The sequence below is a fragment of the Naegleria lovaniensis genome (assembly GCF_003324165.1).
Source record: "Naegleria lovaniensis strain ATCC 30569 chromosome Unknown tig053, whole genome shotgun sequence".
In the NCBI taxonomy this organism is placed as follows: domain Eukaryota; phylum Heterolobosea; class Eutetramitea; order Acrasida; family Naegleriidae; genus Naegleria; species Naegleria lovaniensis.
The window spans coordinates 116,452-135,373 of NW_025407875.1; the positions used below are offsets into that span (position 1 = coordinate 116,452).

At 38.2% G+C, this 18,922-nt stretch overlaps 8 protein-coding genes across 8 annotated transcripts; 3 read left to right on the top strand and 5 right to left on the bottom strand.

Annotated features, from left to right (window-relative positions):
* Window positions 1–272: 272 nt before the first annotated feature.
* Window positions 273–5,487, top strand: C9374_012036 (uncharacterized protein; the record flags this gene model as incomplete). The annotated part of the gene is made up of 7 exons (XM_044687758.1): window positions 273–987; window positions 1,081–1,275; window positions 1,383–1,629; window positions 1,690–2,327; window positions 2,384–2,843; window positions 2,940–2,996; window positions 3,045–5,487. 7 exons carry the CDS (start codon window positions 273–275, stop codon window positions 5,485–5,487), a joined length of 4,755 nt encoding a protein of 1,584 aa, XP_044542747.1.
* Window positions 5,488–5,510: 23 nt separating this feature from the next.
* On the bottom strand, window positions 5,511–7,175 carry C9374_012037 (uncharacterized protein; the record flags this gene model as incomplete). Its single annotated transcript, XM_044687759.1, has 1 exon — window positions 5,511–7,175. The coding sequence occupies one exon, from the start codon at window positions 7,173–7,175 to the stop codon at window positions 5,511–5,513; it is 1,665 nt and encodes a 554-aa protein (XP_044542748.1).
* A 529-nt stretch (window positions 7,176–7,704) lies between these two features.
* On the bottom strand, window positions 7,705–9,471 carry C9374_012038 (uncharacterized protein; the record flags this gene model as incomplete). The annotated part of the gene is made up of 1 exon (XM_044687760.1): window positions 7,705–9,471. One exon carries the CDS (start codon window positions 9,469–9,471, stop codon window positions 7,705–7,707), a length of 1,767 nt encoding a protein of 588 aa, XP_044542749.1.
* A 192-nt stretch (window positions 9,472–9,663) lies between these two features.
* C9374_012039 (uncharacterized protein) lies at window positions 9,664–10,272 on the bottom strand (the record flags this gene model as incomplete). Its single annotated transcript, XM_044687762.1, has 1 exon — window positions 9,664–10,272. One exon carries the CDS (start codon window positions 10,270–10,272, stop codon window positions 9,664–9,666), a length of 609 nt encoding a protein of 202 aa, XP_044542750.1.
* Window positions 10,273–10,477: 205 nt separating this feature from the next.
* On the bottom strand, window positions 10,478–13,024 carry C9374_012040 (uncharacterized protein; the record flags this gene model as incomplete). Its single annotated transcript, XM_044687763.1, has 1 exon — window positions 10,478–13,024. One exon carries the CDS (start codon window positions 13,022–13,024, stop codon window positions 10,478–10,480), a length of 2,547 nt encoding a protein of 848 aa, XP_044542751.1.
* A 388-nt stretch (window positions 13,025–13,412) lies between these two features.
* On the top strand, window positions 13,413–15,180 carry C9374_012041 (uncharacterized protein; the record flags this gene model as incomplete). Its single annotated transcript, XM_044687764.1, has 2 exons — window positions 13,413–13,756; window positions 13,986–15,180. The coding sequence occupies 2 exons, from the start codon at window positions 13,413–13,415 to the stop codon at window positions 15,178–15,180; spliced, it is 1,539 nt and encodes a 512-aa protein (XP_044542752.1).
* Window positions 15,181–15,359: 179 nt separating this feature from the next.
* C9374_012042 (uncharacterized protein) lies at window positions 15,360–16,727 on the top strand (the record flags this gene model as incomplete). The annotated part of the gene is made up of 1 exon (XM_044687765.1): window positions 15,360–16,727. The coding sequence occupies one exon, from the start codon at window positions 15,360–15,362 to the stop codon at window positions 16,725–16,727; it is 1,368 nt and encodes a 455-aa protein (XP_044542753.1).
* A 95-nt stretch (window positions 16,728–16,822) lies between these two features.
* Window positions 16,823–18,764, bottom strand: C9374_012043 (uncharacterized protein; the record flags this gene model as incomplete). The annotated part of the gene is made up of 3 exons (XM_044687766.1): window positions 16,823–17,544; window positions 17,644–17,961; window positions 18,053–18,764. The coding sequence occupies 3 exons, from the start codon at window positions 18,762–18,764 to the stop codon at window positions 16,823–16,825; spliced, it is 1,752 nt and encodes a 583-aa protein (XP_044542754.1).
* Between the last annotated feature and the right edge of the window lie 158 nt (window positions 18,765–18,922).

An 18,922-nucleotide genomic window follows, 5' to 3' on the forward strand; every position in this document is an offset into this window, starting at 1 on the left:
CCAAACAACTATTAATTGTTGTTATTATCAATATTAAGAGAATGTTGTTCGTTGAATCTCCAACGCAAAATTATTACGAATGACTTGAAAAATGATCTTTTCACTCTTTGAGCTCGAAATTTTACAAAAATAGGAAGCAAGAACGAATCAAAATTCTTCCCACACGGACCAGAACTTTTTGCGCAAGTTAAGGACGCACGTCGAGTACGGGTCAAACGGATTCATTCAAAAAATTGTGGAACAACCAGCACTTCCAACAACAAGATTACAACATGACACCATTCAAGTGTGATGATAGTTGTAGTCCAATGATTTCATCCACTTTAAAGTCCATAGTAATATTAGAGAAATTCCACAAACAACGACAACAACAACAAGTATCCACACAAGAAACTTGTTCTCATCACAGACGACAACATGCTTGTGCTACTACGTTTAATCATTCTCGAGTGATTTTTTCCATTCGTTCCATTATTTCCATGTTCATTGTTGTATCCATCTTGTTACTCATTCTGTTCACACACACGCTTCATGCCTTTCCACTACTACTGCTGTATCCTGAACAACAACTTTCCTCCACACACCATCAACAATCTCTTCCCAAAAGAACAACATTTACTTCTCTCGATGCATCATCATCGTCTTCTTCATTAATGGTCGACGCTTCAATTCCAGCACAATACAAAATTTTTACAGTCGCTGGTTCCTTTTATTTAGATTCCATACATGATGAATATGCATTGAGTGAGTATGCTCCACTTGGAGAGTCTCAAGCAGTGGTCGTGAATTCATGGACGAATGAAATTTTCATTTCAGATTCAAAAAAGCATGTGATTCGAGTGATTGATGCAAAAAATTCAACTTTGAGAGTGTATTGTGGAACTGGAGCGGCAGGATTTAATGGAGAAGGATTGGATGCGTTGGAGACTCAATTGAATGGACCTACTGGGCTGTATTTGGCTCAGAATGGAGATCTTTATGTGGCTGGTAAGTGCTTGGCATTTGACGTTTTAATTTTCTATTTATGGTAACACGAACGGATCCTCTCCGTAATTTCGAAATTGCTTGTTGGATATAAAGATACCCTGAATGGAATGGTGAGAAAAATATCTGCATCCACTCGAAAGGTCACAACGATCATTTCGAACCAAGAGTTAACAAGTCCAGTTGGAGTTTTTGTTACAGAAAACAATGGAGATGTGTATGTCACAGATTCAGTGAAAGGTTTAGTGAAACATTACAATGCCACGACAGGTAAAGTGTCATTGGTTGCAGGTAAGTCCACATGTTGAAAAGAATTTTCCTTTTTTTTTGAGTATTACCATTAAAATTGTTTTCTATTTATTGAAATTTTCAAAATATTCAATATATTCAAAACCTAGGTGGTGGAAATGCAGATCGAGACTATGTGCTAGCAACGACCACTAAATTGACCATGCCCACGGCCATTTATGTCACTCATCAAGGTACCATTTACATTTCAGTTATTGACACGGAGCACAGTCGAATTCGAAAAATTGAAGGACCTGTTATTGGACAACAACAAATCATAACCATTGCAGGACAAGCAAGCAGGGGAGTTTTTCAAGAAAGAACTCATGCTCTATTGAATTCATTTTCAGCCATCAAGTAAGTTCTTGTTTGAAAAATGCTTAACAGCCATGTTAAATTTTTTTTGACACTTGACAGAGGTCTCTATGTCAAACCTAATGGTGATATACTCGTAGCAGATGCTGGTCAACATGCGGTTCGAGTCATTCCTCCAGATTTTGTTTTTTGTTACACGTTGGCAGGAGATGGTCGTGCATTGAATCAAGGTGAATATATTTCTCCAAAAATGGCATCCATTCTTCAACCTTCCTTTATCTATATGAATTCTAAACGAGATGTTTTTATAAGTGGAAAGGATCAAGTGAAAATGATTTCTAATGAAACTGGTCTTATTCGAACACTTGTTGGAAAATTTAATGCCAATACCAAATTTGGAGATGGCTTAAAAGCAACAAGTAATGGAGTACACATTTATCCAGTTCATGCGGTTGTGTCAGAGAGTGGAGAATTGTTTTTGACTGATGGTAATGGTCATCATGCCATTCGAAAAGTTTCTAAAAATGGAATTATTACAACAGTGGCAGGAATCATGAAGCAAACAGGTTTTAATGGAGACAATTTGAGAGGAGATGAAACCTTACTATCCTTTCCAACCTGTTTATTCATGTACAAGAATGGAGAATTATTAATTTCTGATTATGTCAATCAACGACTTCGAGTGTTCCAAACGAATGGAAATGTCACGACCATTCTCACTAACGTTAAAGTAGAAGCAAGTAAGTACGAGCGATGAGATCACTTTTGAAATTAATCATTCATCAACTTTGAAAAGTCTTTGCATTGGGTGAAAATTCTACAGATGTGAATGGTGCAATTTACTATGCCACAATCAAAGACATTTTCAAATATGAAGTTTCAACAAAAACCTCAAAACTTTTATATACCTTTCAAGGACCACCAGTTTCATCCTCTGGAATGATTCATGTCATAAATGACACGATGGATGGACCAATTTTATATTTTGCAGAATTGGAGGCAAAATCCATTGTTAAACTCTACGAAAGAAATCTATCATTGAGTTCAGTATATAATGTAACGAATGAAGTTCTACGTCTGAAACATGTTCACATTTCGAATGAATCTTTGTATTTCGTTGAGGGAGATTCCATGATTAAGGCATTGTCTTTGAAAGATAACAGTGTTCGATTAATTGCTGGAATTCCTCCAAATGGTGATTTTGAATTTACGGGCTATGAAGGTGAAGGATTCAAGGCCAATGAAACCATGATTAAGTAAGTGATGAAAATGGTTGAATTTTTATACCTTCTTTTGATTTTATTAATCACTTGTCAAAATGTTTCAATTCGAACACAACAAACTCCACATAGAAAACCATCGTCACTGTTCATGACTTCTCAGGGTGAACTCGTTTTCACAGAAGAATTGTAAGTTTCAAATAGTTTTCCAAAAGTTACATCTGACACTTGTCAAAGTGAGCGAGTTCGAAAAATTTCACACGATGGAACCCTTTTAACATTGACAGGAAGAAATAATTTTTCTCCCATTTCAAAAGCTCTCTCCACTTCCGTTCAATATGCCAATTCCGTGTCCTATCTCTCTCTTTCAAAAGAGTTAATCATTCAAACAGGTGACGATCAAGGTGGAAAATATTTAACGTCACTCGTCAATCAGGAGAGTAACACTCTGACACACTTGTCCGGTTTTCGTTCAGTTCCTTTATTTGCACAACCCATTGATTATCATGGACCTCTCAAGTATGCTTTCATGAGTAATACTCAATCCTGTCAAATGCCAAACGGAGATATCATTACGGTTGCCAGGGACGAACATGTGGTTTACAAATATAGTAGAACGACTGGAAATGTTTCAGTGATTGCAGGATCGATAAGAATGGGAGGAGTACCTCAAGATGGACCTGCATTGCAAACTCTGTTTCAACAACCAAAAAATCCGATTTGTCTTGAAAATGGTGATTTAATTTTTTTGACAGGTAGAAATCAGGGAAAAATTGTACAACTGGAAATGACAACTGGCAGAATTGTGTCATTACATAATGCGACTGGATCGCTTCAAGCGGTTGCTGTTTCACCACTCGACTCGAATTTGATATACTTTGTCGAATTTGCCATGTTTAGTCTCGTCAAGATGAAAAATTTGACAAGTGGCACTATTTCAGTCGTCGCAGGAAATGGAATTGATGGATATTTAGGAGAGGATGTTCCAGCATTAGATGCCAGTTTAAGACTTCCCACCAGTCTATTATTCTTGAAAAATGGAGATTTACTCATTGCAGATGATGGCAATGGATTGATTCGAAAAGTATCACATCGCACGCAACGCATTCATACCATTGCAGGAACCACCCCCAGTGCTGAATTATGTAATTACAATGGAAATGGTCGACTCTCGACTCGGACTTGCCTTCAAACCGTTGCTTCCTTGTCATTGGGCAATCGAGGTGAAATTTATTTTGCAGATCGAACGGCTGGTTTGGTTCGAAAATTAGTTCCGTATTGCAATTTGGAAGAAAATGGAAGTGGGAATCGAACCTTGGACTCGAGCATGTTTTTGGAGTGTTTGTGTCCGAATGGATATTTTGGTTCCAGCTGTGAATTAACTTCGTGTTTTGGAGTCGAGTCATGGAATACTTCGAAAGCATGTTCTGGCAATGGAAAGTGTCAACAATTCAATCAATGCAGTTGTCGAGAAGGATTTTCTGGTGAAAAATGTGAAACTATAGTGAAACGAGAGTCGAGTCTGTTGCCAACCAATTCTGAAACTGCTCTCATTGTTGGTGTCGTGGTAGGAGTCGTTGGTGGTTGCCTGATCTTGTCAAGTCTTGTGGTATTGATTCTTATTTTGGGATTACTCTTTGTCAAGCGAAGAAACAAGAGGAACAAACCCACCGAGCAAAGCAAACAAATTCCTATTGAGATGAATCTCACCTCTGAAAATACCAATTCCTTTATTTCTGATTTTCCTTCCGATGCCAGTGTGAATTTCACACCCTTAATGATGGGAGGTTTGACAAGTGGCACTTTATCGGCAGAGTCTCGTGGTCAACAACACATCGATCCCTTCTCACGTTATCAACAAATAGTTAAAATTGGACAAGGAGCATTTGGTTCTGTATTTAAAGCCGTCGATACCAAATGTAATGGAAAAATCAAAGCTGTCAAAGTCATGAAATTTTCCTCATTGACTGAACTCAATTCCATCATGAAAGAAGGAATGCAATTGATGAATATTCGACATGAAAATATTTTGAAAGTGAATGATCTCTTCCTTTCCAAAGATCAATTGGTATGCATGGATATGGATTTTTACGAGAATGGAGATTTGAACAAGTTTACCACTACGGCACCTGGTCACGCTCGTGAATGCTCTGAAAAAATTGTACGACAAGTCATTTTCCAAATTTGTAATGCCTTGTCGTATGTGCATGGAACGTTGAATATTATTCATAGAGATATCAAACCATCGAATATTTTTATTCAGAGTTATGATGAAAAGAAGCAACGTATTAAGGTCGTGCTGGCTGATTTTGGTTTAGCGAAAGGAAATCAAAATGCATCGATTTCTGAACTTCAATCGTATGCTGGAACTCCACTTTACATGTCTCCTGAAATTGGTTTAGGTTCAAAATATTATGCCAATACGGATGTGTATTCATTGGGAGTGACCATTTATCAAATGATCACAAAAGATGTATCCACTTCTATTAGTCATTTGATGCTTACGAAGGATCAAGAAGAAATTCGGAAAATGTTGAAAGCCAAAATGATGATGGAAAATGAAAATCAAACATATTCTGAAGAATTAGTGGATATTGTATTGAGAATGTTGGAGAAGGACTCTTTAATGAGGCCTAATGCCCAAGACATTCTATCGCTTCCTTATTTCCAAAGACGTTAACAGTCTTCATTGAAGTTTGAATTTCATTGACTTGAGGAGGTAAATTGCAAAAAGTCTCTAGAAAACTTTTTCAAAATAAATGGAAGAACAAGTCGTTCCAGTTCGTCACGTTTCTGTAAATTCTGATTTCGTTGTTGTATTAAATGCAAATTGCTTTCCAAGAACTTTCCAAAGAAAAAGGACCATCCAACAAATGCTCGTGTCGATGAAGTGAAAGCTTTTGGATTGGCATTTTCATTGTAATTCAAATAAAAAGTATGCAAGATGAGTAATTCTGGATAGGGCTTGAAAGAAAGTTGAAAAAATTCTAGAACTTTTCTCAGCTTGGAGAAATCAGCCAAACATGCATCGTAAAATGATTGAGGGCTGTAAAAGTATCGCATAAGGCCTTTCCAATCCAGTGGCATCTTTTCTTTGTATAATTCATAGTACAAAGCTTCAGGTATCTGGGGAGAGAATAAGAAGGGACTCAATTCTTCGTTATTCGTTAAGGAGTCGTTAGAAATTGTAATAAAAGATGAAGAAAATGGTTGTAAAAGGTCAGGTAGAATATCATTGCAGTTAGAGGAAGTTAGAGTTGAAAGAGCAGTACTTCTAGGGGAAGTGTGTGAAAAAAATTGCTCAGCTTTGTCCCATCGAGCTTTTGATTCCTCAGAAAGCTTTTTGAAAAATTGCCGTCCTTCCAAATACATTATATCGTGCATTTGTTCAAAACATTTCACGCTCTTATTTTCTGCTGGTACTGCTACAGCTTCATACACTTCTCTAAACGTTTCAAAATGGCAATAAGAGATGGTGGCAAGTTCCGCCTTCTCCAGCAGTTCTTGGTGTAGTCGCTGTTCCTCAAATTCGAGTTTGACTTTAAAGGAGTATAAACAATTTTTCCAAATGTAAGGAAGAGTTGCACCCAAGTTAAATAATTGGCTGCATGTATGAGTAAGGGCAAGTAAATCTCGCCAAGTTAGAAATTCTGTCACCACAAAAAGTAAGTCATCATGCATGATTACCTGTTGAAAAATGGTTTGTGAAGAGTTGAAAAGGGGGCGTCGTCGGTGAGTTTTCGACGCAAACGACGGTGGGAGAGTTGAACCTCGCTTTCGTGATAAGAGATCATTGGAAAAAGGTGATGGAAAATTTTCTGTTTCTTCTCGTTGACAGGTTGTAGATGAATTATTCTTGACAATTTCATGTTGTGCTGGGAATTCAAATCGACACTCTCCCAATGTTTGAAAAACATGAGGAACATGGTCCGAATTTCGTCTCTTTCCATTCTGCAATGCTCCCTCTACATAATCCTGATACAACAAATAATGTTGATTCATATTGAGAGATGGCAAAGATTTTGGAAATGATTCATCTCTCAGGAAAACAACATTTTGTTTCAAAGAGGGAATTTCTGGATCAATAGTAATGCTCTGTGGTTGCTGTTCCAAATCAAGGGTTTCTGTTACATTAATGCCAATAGCTTGGATCGGAAATGTTGTTGAAGAGATATAGTGATCAGTGTGGTCTTTTTCAATTAATACTTCTCTTTGAATAAGATCTTTCCTCGCTCGAGTATCTCTTACAATCCGTAGAGGATTTGGTGTTGCTGGTAGTTGCGTATCTGCTGGCTGAGGATATAAATTCATTCTGTCTTCCTCATTCGTTATGTTTGTAGTTCTTGATAAAGACATGATATTATACATGATCAATTCCGAAAATAAGGTCTTTTTTGATATATTTACAATTTAATAAGCCCTGTATGAAGAGAGCGTTGTAAAGTATTCGGAAGATTAAACGTTCGTTTCTTCGTCCCAACTGTCTGTGCAAGGATTGTATTAATTCTGATATTTTCGAATCGGAAGCACAGTAACAGTGTATTTTTCAGAGAGAATGTGCCTGCCTGCCAGTAACTAAGTACCTCGTTCGTGCGCGCCCGTAAATGTTCAAGCACAAGGTTTTTTTTAAAGAATTTTATTTGAAGCGAGAAAGAGATTTTTTCAACTGTCATTCCCTTACAGAAAACTTTTGGAGATTGAAAAGTCAAAGATGTGGCGTTTACTTTTTGGAGAAATGGCTCAAAAAGTGGTGTGGAGAATAATTAGAATTCACCTTAAATGATTTTTCAAACATTCTTATTGTGCCCGGCCGACTGAAATGGTTGTGGTATGGGTCGATGTTAAGGCAATTGTTCATCTCTTACTTCTAGCAGTCGTGGATGCTTCGGTGCTTCATTTACAAATAGAAAGATTTGTAGACATCACCACGTTTTGGAACAATTTTGATTTCTTTAGGTCTCATGGTTTCATGAATTTGACTCTTGGATTGCCATTTGATGGCTTTCGAAGCAGCTTGCAATTCCAGAGTTGCTGTATTTTTGGACATTTCTTCTAGTGCTAGCCATTCTTGTTGTTCTTCCTCTGTATTGTCTGTAATTTTTCGAGCAGGTTGAGAGCTTTTTGTCTTGCCTGATTTTGGTCGTTGTTGTTGTGTCTGTTGTTGCTGTTGCAACTCTTTTTCTTCTCGCTCAATTCGCTCCTTCTTTTTCTTTTCGAAATGGGCTTTTCGAATGTCAAGCTGCTTTTGCAGGTTGTGAGAATTTAAAAACTCCTCTTCTGATTTGAGCTCGCAAATCAGCAAGAAAAAATCATGAAATGAAACTTCCTTCGAGTTAGTCAAATCCTTGTATAGGGCAATCTTTTTCTTTTCATCTTCGGTCACAAAGATGGTTTGCGCTTGCCCTTTTTTAGACTCCACTTCCTGAATCCAACTCTCTGCGAATTGAGAAATGCCAAGGTCCTTCAATAATTCATTCATTGTGTTCTGAGAAATGTTTGGTTTTAAAGATGGAGACGCAACAAGAAATGCAGGATGAAATGCTTTGATAATTTTCTCTTTCATCACTTGTTCTTGATGGGGGTTGAGAAGTCCATCAAAATCTCTATACACATGTGATAGTCGTTCCAATAACTTTTCTGGTTGTTGTTGTTCCTGCTCCTCCATTGACTTATATTGCTTAATAATACTCTGTTTTAGTGTCTTGGCCATTTGTTCTCTCTCGTCTTCTTCAAGTTTCTTTTGTAGTTTGACCTTTTCTTTCGCAATTTGTTTGGCTTCGTGAATGGCCAACTCTGCAGTGCCTCCCAGTATGGAAGCAGTCATGGAGTTGGCTTTTCGGCTCTCGAGAGTGTTGGCTGGAAGTGTCTTACCGAAGGCAAGTTTTTCATCTCGTGAAATGGAAAGTCTTTCTACTCGGTTGGGAAACATTTTTGTAGCTTCTTCTCTTTCGTTTTCTGTAATTTCAATTCTATCAAATACAACCAGAGATCGTATGGATGTGATTACTCGTCCTCTATACAATGACTTGGATCCAGCCTCTTCACATAGAGGGTTTCCAAAAAGAGTCAATTGTTTCAAATATCTCATATGGGAGAGCTGTTGTAGAATCATATCCAAGTTTCGTAACTTGTTGTCATGCAACAAGAGAATTTCCAAGAATTTCAAATTCTTCATACACTGATTATCGAGTGATTCGATTCTATTCTTTTGTAAATACAAGCATTTGAGACGGAGACATCCTTTCTTTTTTGACTTTTTCGTCAACGGTAACTCTCGAGATGAAGATTTCAATGTATGTACATCCATTAAATTCGTAACCATTTTGATACGATTGTCATTGAGCCAGAGTTCTTCCAACATTTCGAATTTGCAAATATTTTCATGAATGTCAGTCATGTTTTTGGAGCCAAGATGCAATTCTTTGACGTGTTTCGGATCCATTCGGCCCAACTCGCTCATGGGATCCACAAGCACGGGCTTGAATTCTTCAACAAGTTGTGCAGCAATTTTTGGCAATAAATCTTCTATGAGTGAGTCATGACAAATCCGATGAAATAATAATTCAATGGCCTCATCCACGGCCTTTTTCCTTTCATCGAGACGTTTCTTCTCTTCCTCGAGTTGTTTTTTGGTTTTTTTAGGTGTAGTTGGCTTTGGCGGCATTTTTTTTGAAGTTGATCATGGTCGTTTCAACCTGAACCTTATTGTACAGGAATCTGATTTAATAAATCAGCATTGCATAATACTAGGGAGAAAACTTTGTTCAGGAATTGTTTTTCAATCTTATTTCATGTATAGTTGGTACTGTGTCAGTACAATGCGAAAATAATAGAATTGTTGCGAAAATTGTTATATTTACAAAATATTACAACAATTGCTCTTTCTTGTTTTCCTATAAAATTCTTTGGCTCCATCCGAGAGTTCATTCGTTTGTTCAATGAGCTTGTCGATATGCGTTCCTCGATCAATTAACTTCTCAAGAGTTTGGTGAAGAATTTCCTTCGTTTCTTCCAAATCCTTTTTTAATTTGAGAATTTTGTCTGCTTGCATGGGATCTTGAAATTTGGTCATTAAATCTTTGATGGTTGCTGTGTATTGAGCTGGATCATCGTTGCGTGACGAGAGTGTTTGTTGTGTACGCCAATCTGTGAAATCTCTCAGCGTGTGTCTCACTAAATCAAAGGCCACACGGAACGGATAGTCCTGATCGGTCACTACAACACAACTGAGACCATCTTTTGTTTTTTGTACATAGCCAGTGAGTTCATCCTTTTCTACTTGTTGTCTGTATCCGGGATTGGTTTTTTCGGCTAATAATTTGGCTAAGAAGATGGTAAGTTCCGTAATTTGATCCGTGTACAAGAAACTATACCATGTTCCACTATCGGTATGACTACACAAGACGGTAGGCTTACTTGTCGGGCTTGTTTGATTTAATATGAAAATTCCGTAAACTTTGACCATGTTGTTGATGGTGTTTTTCAAAAATAACTTGAAAATATCCGAGAGAGAAACGATGATGATATTAAATTATATTTTAAAATTAATTCTGGACGTATCCGTTGAAGGAGTTGTTCGGTGATGATGACGTGGTGTTATTATTAATTTTTTTTGGAATTGGAAAGTCAGCCTTTGTTGGTTTTTTAGTGAGAAAAGAAAACTCTCTTTATTATTGAACAACCAACTTGAACAAGCACAAGACCACTACAAGGCACAATGTCGACATTGCGTGATGCAAGGAAGGGCTTGCTGACACGACCATATCAAGATGTATAAAAGCAGGGAAGAAAAATGTCGACGAGGTGTCTTGTTTCACTTGAATCTCCACACATACTTGTTGCATTGTGGAATCGTAGGTAACCTTATGACCATAAATCCACTCGGTCATGTTCTTGTTCGAATTTTTGGCAAGTATGGCAGGAGTTTGATAAAACGTTGAATTCACTGCAATGTCATCTCTTTTTTTAAGGCACATGGTTAAAATGTCTCCAATGGATGCACCTTTCACACAAAATCCGTCTCCAACCAAAACATTACTATTGTCAACGACTGTCAATACATTTCTAACTGTTCGTACGGAAGGTGGTACTCGATTCATGAGACCCTCTCGTTCAATATTCAACAAGCATGAAGTGTTAATTTGTTTAAAAGTTAAAGACAACAACTGATCGACACTATAGGTGACACTAGCGTCATTGGCTCGTACAAATCCTACACTCGTTCTGAATGGTTTGCTATAGCATGAACTGCTTCTGTCAACACAGTCACAAACGACTTGATTGAGAGCTGTTAGAACTGGCTCAGCAATACACGACACGTAGGACAACAACATTGGAAAGACATCCATTGCGACCAAACGATAACTTAGTGACATGACTGCAACCATGTCAAGGGCTCTTCTCTGCTTTGCAAATCCGGTAATTGCCGTTCGTCCAATCCACTGGTTCATGCTCCGATATTGGCCTGGAACCCAAGATGCTGATGTCCATCTAAAAGGTGACACTACAGTTCCACCACACTGAGCACAACTTGTAGAATTCTTGAACGAGAAGGCTCCAGTGTCTTCCTTACAGAGAGTCCATTTCAAACATTCAGAACTTGTTGAAGGGTACGAAATTGGAGAGGCTTTCATGGAGTCACACGCCAAAGCACTCTGGACTTGTTCTGTAATGCATCCAATCACGGTAAGAGTATCATTATTCTTACATATGGTCTTGCCATCTGACACCATAGGTGTGTACACACAATAAATGTCGGAATGACTGGAAAACTTGCCAGCAATAACAGGAAAACGTTCACAAATTCCCATACTTTCACATTTCGATTTGGAACATTCGTGTGCACACAAGCTTTGAGAGCATTTTCCACTTGCAGCACATGCAGATTCATTGGAGAAACTTGTATCGTCAACGAGTCTTAATGCATCATAAAAACATCCCTTGGAAGCCTCACAACTAGTTGGATCATTGAACTGCGTTTGTTCTTGTTTGCAATAGGTAGCATTTCCGAATGAAACGGTGTGACATTCCGTGCCACATACTTGTCCAGTGCAATTTTCGAGTGGTAAGCTTGAGTCCACATTACAAACAGGTTGTTCACAATCTTCTTGCGAGTAACCGTATCGAACTGTTCCCATGGAGTCCTCACATGAATCTTGTCCATATTGATCGATCATGAAATATTTGAAGAGTGTAATTAATTCATCTTTTGATTTTCTATTGTACTCGTGAATGGATTGTCCCATTAAGGTTAAGGCATTACGAATGGCACTTTTTGGAAGAGTGTCAATCCAACATGCAGCAAACTCATTGACTTGATCTAAAGTTGGCAAACCGTACAATCCACTCGCAGCAGCAGCAGCACTAGACTCCACACTACATTGTGTAATACCATCAACAAATGCATTAATTTTCGAGGTGAACAGATCAAAACCACTCTGGCACAAGGGAAGAGTCTCCTCAATATATTGCCTATAATAATTGTACACAAATATTTCTGTTTCTTTTGGACTTTGACAAGTCTGTGCAATAAACGTCGAATTGAATTGAGTAATGCGTTGAGTTTTGAATGGAACCGTCCGTGGAGCACAACATGCCGTGAGAGCTGCTTGAGGACTACAACATGGATCTTTCAGATACAATGGATCCGAATGATTCTCATAGGTACAAGCCTTGGTATGTATCAATGGAAGGATCGAGTCGGTACGTTGAAGAATCATGGGATTGATCAATTCGGAGCATCCATAGACTTGAGTGGCTTGGGTGAGAGAAAACTCAACGACCTTGGCCAGCACCACATCTGGAGTAACGTTTAAGGGTTGCTGCAAATAGTTCATCATTTCATTGAGACTCTCTCGTGCTTGATGGATCTGAGAGGAGGTACAATTCATGAGAGTTCCAATCGGAATGGGTTCATTCCAAACACTGTATTGTGTTGGTAGTGGCGTTCCAGGAATCATACGAGCGGCACGAGTAAGTACATGATGCCACTGTTTGTGTAATGAATGGCCTCTATCTATCATCCTATTGAGGTTGTTGTTGCTGTTAAGTGATGGTTCTTGAGTGTAGCAGAGTGTTCCAGTAGGGAACAGAACGAGCATGATCATTGCTACCAACGTGATCATGGCCTTCCTCAAAGAGCTCTCCTTCATGAGACGCATCTTCCACATGGATAATTTTTGGATAATAGAACATGGTCCAGAAAAATGCAACAACATTTTTAACGTGTTCGCCTTAATTAGAAAAGGATTCGAAGAGTAAGCGAATTCAGATGCTGAACGAAATTCATTCAAATTCAAACAGCTCTCTTCCTTTTGAAGTAAGGTGGAATCTTGGTGGAACAATGTCCACAAACAGTGTTTTCATTGAGATCAACTTCAAATTTCTCGTATTTCCAAGTTGGATGCATGGAATTGAAATGCCGATTGCTCGCTTTGTTTTTGGAATTGGAAAATGTCAGCAAGTAATCAATACCAATTTCATCAATTGATGACTGTCAGTTCCGAGAGGATATTCTTAATATAATTAATATCATCAAAAGAAGAATGTTTTAAATAGGCGTGGTGTGATGAAAACAAACAGTGACAGGAATTTTTTTTCAAAAAAATGTCGCAACAAGCAACGAATGGTGCATCTCGCCTGATCGATTCAACCGATCATGAAACAACACAACAACAAGCCAATGATGATTTGATTATTGATCACACTCGGAGAGTGGAGACTAATTTTTCTCTATTCGCTATCATTCGATTTTTAGTTGGGTTAATGATGAGAAATTCGGGAGAGGATGCCAATCAGTTTAGAATTTCTTTCAGAAAACAATTACGTAAATTAAGTTTTCTATTTGTACTGAGTTTACTTGGAATGATATCTGTGATTGCAGTAATGATTCCGATGGTTTATTTCATTGCTGGAACAAAGAGTTTGTTACCAAGTAATTCGTATGATAGGTTTGTATCAGGAACGACTTGCAAAATTTGGACATTTCAATACTCATTGACTAATTTGAAACCGATCTTATATTCATATATTGTTGCTCACGAATCGATCAAAAAATTTAAATGTAACAATAATTGAAAACGAACGTTTGCCGATCAATCGAAAATTGTCTTGTCAACATTAATTTTTAAATTCTCGGCTTTGCGACCTGCACACTTGAACATGTCAATTATACAATAGAGCCAAAATATTGGCTTCTCAATACGTACCATTTGTAGAGTCACACAATGAGTTGCCGTACAAAATGTTGCTCATTGAACAACGACTCAATAAGCCTTTCGAAAACGTATTCTCACTCAATACCTTGACAAGCAAAGATTCATTACTGGATTTGTATCGAAAAACCAATCTTACCTTGAGCACTGACATTCCTCGATTACGGACCGGAAATGTGAGTGCAATAGTATTTTCAATCCGAACCTTGAACTGCGATGACAACATTGTTTCAAATGTTTTAAAACAAGTAGACTCTATTCGAACTCGAATTGTGAAAAATTTCAGCTCACACATGAAATGGGCTCAAAGTGAAAATGATATTTGGAGTGCATTCTATTCGAGAAAAATTGCGTCTCTCATTCATATCGATGGTGGTCATGCCATTCAAAATTCATTAGAAATTTTAAGACAATATTACATGTTAGGAGTAAGATCCATGTCCCTTGCCTCATCACAATGTCCAAATAATTGGGCACAATCGGCATCAGCCCTCGTGGGAGGTTATTCGAATGGACTCAGCAAATTTGGTGAAACAGTACTGTACGAACTCAACAAACTTGGAATATTGGTGGATTTGGCACACTCGAGTTCTAAAACCATGATCAATGTATTGACATACTCATATGCACCTGTAATTATTGGACACAGTGGAGTCAAGAGCCTGTGCAATCATCCAGACAATATCGATGATGATATCATTAACTTGGTGAAAGAAAATCAAGGCATTGTGCAAATTGCCTACAACCCGTTGCAGCTTAATAGTGATGAATGGAAGTACTACAACAGCTTGTCTGATCAAAACGGAACAGCTGTACTTTTACATGATGAGAAAGTTCAATTAATGATTCATGCACAGCTTTCGAATGTGACCAGTCGATCCACGATCGATACCATTGTAAGGCATATCGATTATGTGAAAACACTGACTCAAAGTTGTGACCACATTTCACTCGGCTCCACCGGTTTCGATAGCCACTATCCACTTTTTGTGAAAGGCGTCGAGTCTCCAGCCAATCACATGTCTGTGGTTGCTGCCCTCTTGCAGAAAGGTTATAACACCGAATGTGTGACTAAGATCATGGGAGGAAATTTCCTTAGAGTCATGAAACGAGTTGAGACAGTTTCAAAATCCCTCAACAATGGTAAATCTACCAACTAGTCAGAGTGTGTAGTATTATAGCCTTAGTAGAATGATGAAGGGCCCATAACGAAAACAACATTCATCGTGAGGAAAAACCGCGCAATTTTACCGTTTCTTATAATTTATTCATATTACAAAGAAAACTACGTAATACTCATCACTCCTCTTTCGAAAGATTAATATAAGTGTATATTGAAATGAGTAGTACTACTCAACAAGCTCTCCCACTTCTCCAACGTTGGAAAACGGATATTCCTTCTCATCCTCAGCAACCTTGTTCCTCTGATATAAAGACTCCTGCATCAAGTTGTACTGTTTGTGCTTCCCGTTTGAAAACATCCTTCATGAAAGAGGTTTCTTCCTCTCTCCATCGTTTGGACCACAGACAGAACTCGGCCAGCATCACCAGAAGAGAAATTCTCTCAACTTCATCCTCTCCGAGAAACTGCTTTTTCCAAGATGATGATGAAAAACTCTCTCAACCACCAACCACCACTCACCCTCATGATGATCCATTCATGGAAATGGAAAGTGAAGGACAACTACACGTTTCGGACTCGGAAGAAGAATCCACAACTAAATCATCATGTACCGTCCAAAGCACTATAGTTCGTTTGGAAGACCATGATCCTGATTCTATACACTGGCATCATGATTGTTCCAATACCACTCCTTCTACTGTATCCCTTAATTCCCGAATTCAATCATTACAACAAGAAATTGCTCTTCAAAATCAAATCCTTCAAGAGGCTGAACATGACATGTCCTCGAGAATGGATGTACTTCAAAACATGCTACAGTCGGTTTGTTATAATATTATTTCATTGAAACAGCGCCAAGATGAAAGTCAATTATTGCAAACTCCAATTTCCAATAATAACAATAGTAGCATTGAGACAAGAGATACTCTCACCAATTCCTCTATCATTGCAATGAATAGTGATGAGGGCCACAATCATGAATTCATTTCGAGAAGAAATGAGGACATGAAAATCAATTCCACACTCGTGACAAGAGAGGAAATTCAAACATTGGTGAATGACAAGTTGGACTGTATTCATCATGAGTGTCAAAAACTCGTGGCAGAGAGTATTCAGTCGACGAGTAATGAAATACAATCGCACAGCACGGAATGGACTCGACAATTACGAGATTTGGAATGTAAAATTCTATTCGAAAAGGAAGAATGCATGAAATCACAACAAGAAATTGAAAACCACTTGCTCGAGAAAATGTCTTCAATGGATGACAAGATTGAGGACCTTTCAGAAAATAATATCGATGTCATGCGTTCCATCACTCAAATAGCGCGTGACATTGCAAGTCATGAGTATCGAATCCGAAAGATTTCACATCAACAGCAAACATCTTCGTTCGATCATACAACACAGAATGTAGAAACAAGCTCTAAATCTATCCAGCCAACCAAGGCACCTTTGCATCGTAAGGTATATGGAAATTTAACGAGAGGTGTTTATTATTGGACGATGGTCATTGGAGTACTCTTGATTGCACTTGTTGTTGCGATGGTGGCAGTCATGCAACATACTAATCCTACATATTGACAGTCATCATCCTTCCTAAATGCCACATCCTATTGAGGCAAGCTGGAGATGCATTTCGGTGAGAACTAACTTGAAATATCTTGATTTCCAAAACACTAAGCATGACTCGAGGATGGACCCGTTACCCTGAAATTCGTGCTCTTCTCATCTTTGTAAATACTAGCGTCATTGTCACATTTAATGGTCACAATATCCATGTCGTGAAAGAATTCTCCTCTCAATACCTCTTCCAAATTTGCTAACATGTATTGCAATTCCTTCTCCTTTCTACTCAATACACAAAATGTATAATTGCTAAATGGCCCAATGCACCACTTTCTCTCATACTGACTTGTCAACTCATGTTTGGGAATGTCAATCTCAATGGGTCTACATGTAAACAAGAGAGATTCCTTAGGTCGACCCAATTGAGTCATTCGATTGGATCCATTCACGTAGACCTTTCCGTGAGCCGTTTCAAAAAGATTATGACTAATACCACAATGAACTCTGGTCACATAATCATTTCGATCTAATATTGAGAGAGGAGGTTTGTTGTCTTCATGTGTCCACATTTCAAACCAAGGTAAATTTGCAAGAACACTCAAACGATCCGATAAACTTGGAAGATAGAGTCCACCTTGTAGATTGGAACCACACACAAAGACTTTTCGATCTCGGGTGAGAATGACACTACAACTGAATCCACAACTCATATCAGCAACCTTAACACCTGAAATGTCTTGATTAATGAGAGTAGGAACGTTTAGAGAGGAGGTGTATCTTGGATCGCATGCAATCTGTCCCTCATTGTTTTGCCCACATCCATACAAGTTTCCTTTTGTTACATTCGAATAGAATAGACAATATTTTCATTCAAATCAAATTCAAATCAAATTCAAATCAGATTCAAGGACCAACCATTTTTCACACTTACCTGACTCGGTCAAAAATAATGTATGTGAATATCCTGTTTGTATTTTTACCACTCGATCTGAAATAGTTTCAAAGAAGGAAATGCATGTGAGGGACATTCGATCCCAATTATCTCCCAAGCCACAACATCCTGTATTATTTAAACCACATGAAAATAATGTTGGAGTGTTGGAACCATTTGATTGTGTGGCAACAATGGAGTGATAGGCACCGAGTGACACTTTTTCAATTTTTGGAAGTGGAACCACCTGATGATTGGAGTTGACACATGTTTCAACTTTGGTGAATGAGTTCTTATGTCCTAAAATACTCCCAAGACCTTTTTCATGATGTGCAGTATGTTGATTTGTTTTTGGAACAATGCCAATATAAATTGGAACTGTCACACCCATAGCTTTAAAACTACATACCTAGTTGACCGAAAACTCCATAACCTGTAGAGAAGAGCTCACCAGATTCTGTCACTAACATGGAATGAAATAAGGAGCATGCAATACTTTTAATTCTTAAGGGCTCTGAAGATGTTGAATGATTTCCAACCAACACAACTTCTTTCAACAGTGAATCACTTTCGGGAGCATCTCGTTCTTGATCTCCAACACCTTGTTGCCCATAGTAATTCTTTCCAATGGAATATCCCAAACCGTGATTGGTGATAAAGAAGGCAAAGCTCATACTTGCTGTAATGCTTGTAATGGTTTCATCCAACATGACAGATTGAGAGTCAGCCTTCTCAGAAGAAGTGTATCCACAAACATAAACATGTTCTTCTTGCGTGTTGGAGGACGAGGCAGTAGAGGCTCTGTTTTTTGGCTTTTTCAATGACTTTTGAGTGCGAAGTCTGGCTTTCATGAAGGGATTGTCATCATGACGATGAGTATGTGGTTGATTTTTCTTCGGAACATTTGTGACACCCATATGATTGTTGCAATGGCACGAATTGACTCTTAAACTCACAACATGATCGCTTTGATTTTCTTTGTGAAAGATTGTGAACAGTGCCCGAGTAAGGTTTTCATGATATTGATCGGAATCGTAAGTAGTTTGAAGAATGGGTGTGTTGAGAGTATTCTCTTGAAGAGTGTTAGAAGGATAACACATTAGAAAAGCTGGATGCTCCATCTTCCTCTTTTTTCGCTGCGACTCTTTCGAGTATGGGGAGAGGATGCTGTAAAGCGAAAATTCTTGTTTTGGAAAGTGTCTTTATTTGAAATTTTCACTGCGAATAATGAAGCCAATTTTAAATTCTTCACTTTCCATTGCATGCTGTAGCTTGACCA